This window comes from Nanorana parkeri, unplaced genomic scaffold (genome assembly GCF_000935625.1).
Source record: "Nanorana parkeri isolate BGI_ZX_2015 unplaced genomic scaffold, ASM93562v1 scaffold167, whole genome shotgun sequence".
NCBI classification, from domain to species: Eukaryota; Metazoa; Chordata; class Amphibia; order Anura; family Dicroglossidae; genus Nanorana; species Nanorana parkeri.
The window spans coordinates 537,542-546,820 of NW_017306435.1; the positions used below are offsets into that span (position 1 = coordinate 537,542).

Below are 9,279 nucleotides of genomic sequence, written 5' to 3' on the forward strand. Positions count from 1 at the left end.
TTATATTTCAGTTTTGGGTGGGTAAAGGTGGACTGAATTACCAACTACTGTTCAGTGTCTGGGTGTTCATCAGCCGGGAGCGCTGCTGACTCCTGAATACAATAACCAGCGGGGCAATTCATTCATCCATACTGTGTAGCTTGAATGGGGGAAATCCAGATTTCTCTCATTTAGCCCTGCGTGCTGGAGGAGAGAAATGAATAATAGGTGTACGGCTGGCTTTAGTTTTACTGGACCCTTGGCCCCCAATGTGAGGACATCCTAGAATGGAGATATCATGCAGTGCTCTGAAAACAGTCATTATTAGCGTCCATCAGAAACGTAGTCATACCAAACCTTTTCTTTATTTACACTGTGTTTAAAAAAAGGGGCAGATGAAAGGATAGGAGAAGATAAAATGTAACACTCACACTGACACACATACAGCAAAGAGGGGCTGAGGAGGTTGTGGTTTCCAGATGTCCCCTCCCCCCATCACTATGTTACAAAGATAGGTAACAGAACATTAAACTAAGACAGTGCTTGCTATAAAATAAGAAATGGGTACAGGAGATGGATAGGACGAGCTTTGTTGACGTTATTTACACGCTTGTATTTACACACCAGGGGTAAGAGGAGGTCTGCTAAGACTAACTGGTGGGGCAGTTGGCAGGAGATTTTCAGTAACACTAAACCCCTTATTCTGTCAGAAAGGATCGGAGCGCCTCCTCTGGCACCAGAAGAGATTAATGAGAGTTAGGCCCAGCCATGCCTCTGCCAATCATCCTTCTCTTTTAGGTAAAAGATCATGTCCTTTGGAAAAGCCTGGACTACCTTCAGTCAGTTCAGAGATGGAGGGCTTCTTTCCCGTATTTATGGTGTTTTAAAAGGTGGTCCATATTTTACTCGGTACTTGTTGATGTCCACAAAGTGTAGGGTCTCTAAGTCCCGGGTGGTGGCACAAGGCACCATACCTTCCACTCCCTCACCCATCAGCCACTTCCTGTTATCGGCTGCCATCTCCCGGCTCACGTGCTCCATATTCCACTTGTTCAGCCATGTTTGGAAGCGTTGGTGCAGTCGTTTGCTGACTTGCTCATGGGACTAAAGAAAACACAATACAAAATATTCTCGGTTATTTTCACAAAGATAACAAACCCAATAAGAACGCACTTTACAAGATACTTCATCACAGTATAATAATTGAAGTTTGCATGCTTTCACGGAAGACAGTTCAGCCAATTCACCAAGATGCCGGAGTTTTTAGAACCGTTTATCTCATCACAATGGTCAGTTCACCGGCATAAAATGAAGAACAGTTTGTGGAATCATCCCACCCCCTTCTCCCATGAAAACCTTTATGTCATGGGTCATTTCCCTACAACCTCAATAGACCGCTCATAGAAAGCAGAATGAATGCAAACTCCAGACAGAAATGTGTTGCTCTGGGTTAGATTTTCCTTTTAACTACTTGCAACCAAATCCCACTTCTAGGCCATTTTTAGATTTCTGCTATGGGGCTTGATGTGGTCTAATGGAAGATAACGCAATACATAAACCCTTTTTCGGTACAAACAAGGCCTTCTCTAGGCAAATAGTCTCGTAAAAATGATTTTATTTTCTATGCAATCTCTAGAGCAGATGGGTCAAACTCAAGGCCCAGGGGCCGAATACGGCCCACTAGGCCATTTCCTAGACTTCTACTTTCAGATCTAGGTATTAAGTTATTACTAAAACCAGTGATAATCGAATGCAGAGGCAATTATGATCAAGATTAGATACATTTATATAGTCTTACAGATACCTTTGAGGTATCTTGATGCGGCCCAAGATTAAATTGAGTTTGACACCCCTGCTCTAGACAAAAACATTTAACTTAGTAGTTAAACATTAAAATAGTGATTGGTAGTGATTAGTGATACTTTCGGTATTCTCTAGATACTCTATTATATCACAGTTAGAAGCAGGTATTGTTTCTACACGGTCGGTATATTGTACATTTTCCTTGATGGCCAGGGTATGGAAAGTTATGAAGGAGGTCATGGGATATGAGGGGTGTACTTCCCTTACACCTATTTGGTACAATCTGGAATTGATAGAGTTGGCCAAGTTGACAGACTTTGATACCTGGATGGATAAAGGTTTACAATATGTTCAACAATTGATGGAAGGCGATGACCTGAAGACATTTCGAACTTTAAGGGAAGAGTTGGGAATCCCCAATTCTCATTTAAATGTTTGCAATTACGACATGCCTTAGAGCCTTGGTTCTCAACTGGTGAGTCGTGACCCAAAAGTGGGTCGTGACCCTGTGTTCAGTGGGTCCCCGTGGCCTTACACTTTTCTAGGTGAGAGTCTCCTCAGCCTCCCCCTAGCGCAGCACTGTCATTTATTGCACCAAGCAGCCATTCAAAATATGCTGCCCGGTGCCAAGTGTCAGCTTGAGCTAGGGTGGGCTCCATCCATATGTGCATTGCTTACAGCTCCATTACATGTCCTGTAGAGGTGCCTGGACCAGTGTGATGTAACATTCTGGCTCTCGGCACCTCTATAGGGCATTCAAAGGAGCTGTACAAGCAATGCACATATGGATGGAGCTTCATTACAGTACAGCAGCCCACACCGGACTCCAGGCTAAGGATCCACTCCAGTTCTTAGAAGGTAGGGAGACTGGGTGGATCTTAAAAAAAGAACAAAATGTTTCGGTTTTTATTAGGAGTGTGTGAGATTGTGTCTGTGGTTGTGTGCTTTTGAGGGCCCATTCACACTAGTCCTGTGCGATTAATGTATTGTACTTCACAATCGCACCTGCCACGTAATTTGGTGTGAGAAGTGCATTGCATTGCCATTCATTTGAATGGCATCCTAAATGCACCTCCCACCCACAGTTCTATTGACCGCATCGGAACGTGCAGTACGTGCTGTGCGTTCCATTGCAGTGCAACTTGGGTCACGACTTAATGACCAAGGACAAATGTGGGTCCTGAGGTTACACAGGTTGAGAACCACTGCCTTAGAGGCTCAGCGCCGAATATGTCCGTTCAGCCTTATGAATACCCCACTGGTACATATAGTAGCAAACTCTAACTAGAAAAGAGTATATATCTAGAGTATATGATATTTTAATAAGGGCCTGGGCCAAAGATAGGACGCTGTCGTGTAGGCGAACATGGGAGGAAGATCTGGGCCCACTTTCCGATGAAGAATTGTCAGCCATATTGGCAAATATCCCTAGATCATCTCTCTCGCCTACCCAGCGCCTTACTCAGTTATTTATAGTTCATAGAGTTTACTATACCCCTCAGAAACTTTTTAGGTGTGGTAGACGAGATACAGGGGAATGCCCTAGATGTAAAGGTACTAATGCCAACCTGATCCATATGTTATGGAGATGTCCCAATTTATTTAGGTACTGGGAAGATATTATTAGATTGATTAACCAAGTGTTTGATATTTCATTGGAGATGGATCCCAGGCTGTGTTTACTGAATTGTGAGGAGGGGGAGGGACAGGATCTGGGGATTGGTGACATTAAAATAATATTGCTGGGCATAGCAAGGAAATTGATTGCCTTTAGATGGTTGTCTCCTAGGCCACCCATATTAGAGGAGTGGTGTACTCAGGTTAACCAAATATTATTGGAAGAAAGAATTATCTTTATACATATAGAGGATGTTTGGGGAAATTTTGGAAGATATGGTCCCCATGGCTTTCTATGTCTGGTTTGGCTCCACTTAGATCACTAAATTCACTTATAGTATAAGTTAATGCTCACTTAAATAAAGATTTGATATATAAGTGATGGGAAAGGGGGGAAAAAAAACACATAAATAAGCAAATGAAATACACTAAAAATATTAGAGCAAGGGGGTAAGGAGGTGAGAAATAATGACTAAAGGGAGGATAAGTAATAGAAATATGCATTATAAATATATATATATAAATTATACACGATAAATATGTGGTAGGGGGTTCCTTGTTTAGATATATGTGAAAATGTTATATATTTTAGAGTAAACACCTGAATAATACACAAAATGAATATGAAACACTAAATATAGAGGTGGAATTGAGGGGGTGTGATATAACGAATAAAGGGAAGATAAGTAACAGAAATATGCAATATATATATATATAAAATAGACACTATAAATGTGTAGTAGGAAGTTTTTTGTTTTGACATAATACAAATACATAAAACAACAAAAATAATATACAAAATTAATTAATACGAAACACTAAATATAGAGGTAGGCTTGAGGGTGTGTGATACAACGAATAAAGGGAGGATAGGTAACAGAAATATGCAATATATATAGAATATACACTATGAATATGTAGTAGGGAGTTTTTTGTTTTGTTTTTACATAATACGGGAGTAAACACCTAAATAATATACAAAATGAATTAATATGAAACACTAAATACGGAGGTAGAAAATATCACAATATAAGTGGGGAGGGTGAAGGGAGTTAGATGTGAGAAGCTAATTTAAGATTTGGTAAACATAATATGAAGACTGTTCAGGGTTGACTAGGAAATGTAAATGTTAAAATATGGACTAAGTTGTGAAAACAGCAGTGTCTTAAATGTGAGTTGTATGTATGTGGATGTATAATCATGTTGTTGTAAATTATTATTATTAATTGTCAAAAATACAATTAAATAAAGGATTCTAAGCTGTCAAAAAAAATAATTAGTGATTGGTTCACCTGCAGTGAATATCTGGTGAATGGCACAAACCATGCTTTATAAATATGCCTCCTTGTGTTAGTGTTGATAGGAAGCGTGGTAATGTTAGTTACAAACGGTAAATGTTAGTTACATTTCGTCATGCAACGCTGCACTGAAATGAATTTTATACCATTTTTTGAGGACAGATAGAGCTTTATTTTGGTGGTATTTAATCACCACTGGGGGTTTTATTTTTTACTATATTCAGGAGAAATTACTGAAAATTTTGAAAAAAAATAAGTTTTTTTTAACATTATGTTATAAAACAACTAATATTACCCACTTTTTTGGTAAAATTTAAAAGTCGGGGTCACGTCGGGTAAATAGACACCAAACATGTCAAGCTTAAAAATTGCGCGCACTCGCGAAAAACTAGCATACCCAAAATTGGCCATAGGCGACGCTTTAAAAGCTTTTACCGCTCACCAGTTTAGTGTTATCAGTGATTGATGGCCCTAAAATGATTGTTCTCACTGGGACGTTCGCGGCGATATGTAACATGTGTGGCATAATGAGCGCAATCGTCGTTTTCGCAGGTATGCGCACCTGACGCATGTTTACATGTGTGTATGTAGCAGTGGGGACTTTAAAAAAATTGGGGGGAAAACTTTAAATCTTTTTTTTTTCCACTTAACTTTATTGCCATCACAGAGGGGGCTGAGAAAGCCCTCTATGTGATAGCAAAATATGTGACAGGTCCTCTTTATTGAGACATCAGGGGTCTCCAAGACCCCTAATGTCACCTAGGACCCCCCTGAAGAAGCTGATGAAGCTGGAGAGTGACACAAGAATGCGGAAGTGATGTAATATACACAACTTCCGCATTCTGACAGCGGAGAGGGGACCGGAGGGAGATCGTGAACCGACCTCTCTCTGATCCCCGGTGACAAAGACAGTATGCTGGTCCCGGGCTCACACCCGAGCCCGGGATCAGCTTGACAGCGGGAGCACGTCACGGACCTCATACAAGCGATCCGCCGGCTCTATAGCCTCTATAGCTGGCGGATCGCTTGTATATTAACGGGCATCGCTGCCTGTTTTCAAATAGCGGCGATTTCCCGCTCGCACGCGCCCAGTTACATCCAAGAAGCTCCCGGCCGGCCGTGTATACACAGCGGCTGGCCGGGAGGTAGTTAAAGAGCAAAGGAACAAAATGAAGAAAAAAATGTTCACATACATACAGACACACACACGCATGGGCACACTTGTTCAACTGCTCATTAATGCAAATATCTAATCAGCCAATCACATGGCAGGAACTCAGTGCATTCAGGCATTTGGACAGGGTCGAGATGATCTGCTCAAGTTCAAACCGAGCATCAGAATGGGGAAGAAAGGTGATTTCAGTGACTCTGAACATGGCATGGTTGTTAAAGCCAGACGGGCTCGTCTGAGTATTTCAGATCTACTGGGATTTTCATACACAACCATCTCCAAGGTTTACAGAGAATGGTCTGAGAAAGAGATCATATCCAGTGAGCGGCAGCTCTCTGGGCAAGAATACCGTGTTGATGTCAGAGGAGAATGGCCAGACTGGTTCAAGCTGATAGAAAGGCAACAGTAACTCGAATAACCAGTTGTTACATCCGAAGTATGCAGAAAAGCAGATGGGTTACAGCAGCAGAAGACCACACCAGGTGCCACTTCTGTCAGCTACCAACAGGAAACTGAGGCTACAATTCACAGGCTCACTAAAATGGGACAATAAAAGACTTTAAAAAAATGCGTCACAGATGGGATGCCCCTGGTTCTGATTGGTGCCAGCACCAGGACAAGAGTCTTAGTAAAAATCCCCCCGACTCCAGCTAAGCCAAAAGTTAGGGCCGCAAATTGGAAGTGAAGCTCCGCAACACTAAAGAACAGAAAGCTATGCAGAGTAGAGATAGGGACATGAAGATAAACATCTGATGCTTTCTGTGGGAGAAATAAAAACTGTATTGTAGCCAGTAGAACCTACCACCTTTACCTAGACGTCCGAGATGTTGTGAAGCCAATGCTAGAAGAATATCAGCAGTCTCCTAGCCCACCTTTTCATGCATTGAGGCATTGCACAGCATACAAGTCAACACTGGTTCAAGTGAAGATCTTGCAGCAATAAGTAACAGTTGAGAAAGGATTTTCATGTCTCGGTCCACTGGGACCTTGAAGAAGGGGTTAAGTCCACATGAAAAATGTCCCTTGCTGTGAGGATGGTAATTAACTTGCAGAAGAGAATTAGGATTATGCAATTGTGTGTTGCTTGTTGTCAGGGTTGATGTCAAACTGAAATGTGTTATTGCAAGAAAACTAACATACTGATGTCGCTAAGCTTGGTCTGGGCAACTAAAAAAACAAAACCTCTGGTCCAAAATGGCTAAAGGAGACACAATCTGCAATTGGGATGATTGTTGCCTTGCTGAGGTAGGACACCGGTCGATCTACTGCAGGTGATGCCAACCACTTCTTTAGCGGAGGTGAAAAGTGTCCTACACAGCTGGGGACACAAAAGGCCTTGCCCGTGTGTTACCAAATCATCAGGTGATTGGGTCTCAGAAGTGTAACTTTTTAGCAGTGAGCTTGCTTTTTCCAAAACAGATCTTAGTAGATGTGCTACTGTCAGTTAAGGCTGACTCCTCAGGTCTGAGCGTCTCCAGCCTGCCAATTATCCCCTTAAGGTGAGCAAATTTGTCTTCATGGAGCCTACTATTGCTAAGCAATCTATGTGTAATGAACAAAGCTGGGGAACTCCAAGAAATGCTATTATTCTGAATCAGAGGAGACACGAATAGGAAAGAGCCTCTTAAAAGTGCCCCTGTGGGCTGGGTGTACATCCACAGACTTGACTAATATCTTAGACAGTTGAGTCAGGAACCCCTTCAACACTGGAGGTAATTGCCAAGACGCATTCCCCATTGCCACACTTTTAGTCTCTACTGAAAGTTCATCGGTGGCCATTGACACTCTTTATTCAAAGGAGGACTTTCAAGAATCACAATAGTGGCATTGGCCTAGTTAAATGGCCCATACCTTCTATTGGAACTCATCACCAACACTGAGGAATGACCAAATGTGAATGCAGCAATCAATAGCCAAGGTTTGCTGACCATGGTATGAGCTGAACATATAACAAAAAGCAGAGGCTACAGTGAACCTCAAGTTTGGAGGGTACGGTATGACACTGGGTAGGTGGAAGATTACGCATTCACAGAGGCTGTAGTGGATATTCCAGGTTTTAGTGTCAAGCTTAGACACGCATTCAGGTGGCTGTGGAAATGATACTTTCTGGGAATCTGGTGTAACACTGAAAACAACGTGAAATCTTCATTCTTCAACCATCAGAGCTGGCTGGTTGGACACTTAAGCTAAATGGAGGCTGGCTGGTTGTACAGTATAGACCTGGGAGTATAGAACACAAGGAGGAGTTTAGTCTTCTGCATTCCTAGTGTCTCATCTTCTAGTGGCATAGCATATACCTTAGAGGTCTAATGTGTCCCCTCGTAAATGCTAAAAAAAAATAATGCCATTTATCAATCTTTTTCCAATTTTAGTAATTCAATTTTAGTAATTGCTGAGGCGTTTAAAGATAGCTTGCGGTCTCCACTCCTACCTGTTGTGCCCTCAGCAGGGCAGTGCGACGGTACATGTAGTCTTCAGATTTGATAACATACACCATCTTGTAAGAGTTGAGCTTGAATTTGCACTGCAGCTTGTCCAGACTCTCTAGATTCTCCAGGTTCCGCTTGCCATTGCCTTCCTTCTCCTGCTGTTCGCGTCCCCTTTGGCATTTCCGGATTCTGCGCAAGTTCCTGTTATACATAAAGTTGTGGGCCAAAGGAAAATAAGCAAGTATACGAGCTTTATGCATTTATTGTTCGTATTCATGGGATGATGCTTCTATAAACACTTCATACACTTTGTTTAATGCAAAGCACAGAGAACGTGGTGTACAAAGTTTACAAATCAGTCTTTGCAGAAATCAGTAAATTCTGCACACTGAAAATCCATATTATAGAATTTTCCCAGCTACCTTCACTTCAATCTGAATGTTTTTTTACTAAAGGAATAAAAAAAAAAAAAAAAGCTATTGTTTTGTGTATATGCAATTCTTATGGATATTTTATGTGAATGTGTGCAAGTATTAGTTTAGATCTGGAGTAATCCATCTCATACTGGAGACTTAAGCATCTTTCATGTAATCAGTCTACATGTCACTTATGTGGATATCAAACACACTTATCAGCTTGGGACACTTTTTGTGTTACAAAAGAAGCTGTACAAGTATTTTAGAACAATTATCGTATCCAACGTGCTGACGTTGGTTCTAGACCTGGTTCTAGACAATGACATTTGTTTTTACCTTGTTTGTTGTTTTTACATTGTTATAATAATAATAATAGTGTTGCATATTGTCAAATCATTATATATATATATATATATACACATACAGTATTTGCCGGGTATACTGTATGTAGCTTCGGCTACATACAGTATACCGCGCTGAGCTAATCACGGCAGGTTTTGTATTCTTTAATACAAAGCCTGCCATGATTAGCTCAGCGCTGAGCCAATCACGGCAGGCTTTGCATT

At 41.3% G+C, this 9,279-nt stretch overlaps 1 protein-coding gene across 3 annotated transcripts in view; it reads right to left on the reverse strand.

Moving 5' to 3' along the window:
- Positions 1 to 441: 441 nt before the first annotated feature.
- The window catches only part of SIN3A (SIN3 transcription regulator family member A), a 64,180-nt gene continuing 55,342 nt past the window's right edge, over positions 442 to 9,279 (reverse strand). For all 3 annotated transcript variants that reach the window (XM_018554654.1, XM_018554652.1, XM_018554653.1), the window contains 2 exons: positions 8,300 to 8,498; positions 442 to 1,083 (listed from right to left, as the gene is read on the reverse strand). In XM_018554654.1, coding sequence (XP_018410156.1) covers positions 853 to 1,083; positions 8,300 to 8,498 — 430 coding nt within the window. In that variant the 3' untranslated portion in view covers positions 442 to 852. The remainder of the gene's footprint in view (positions 1,084 to 8,299; positions 8,499 to 9,279) is intronic.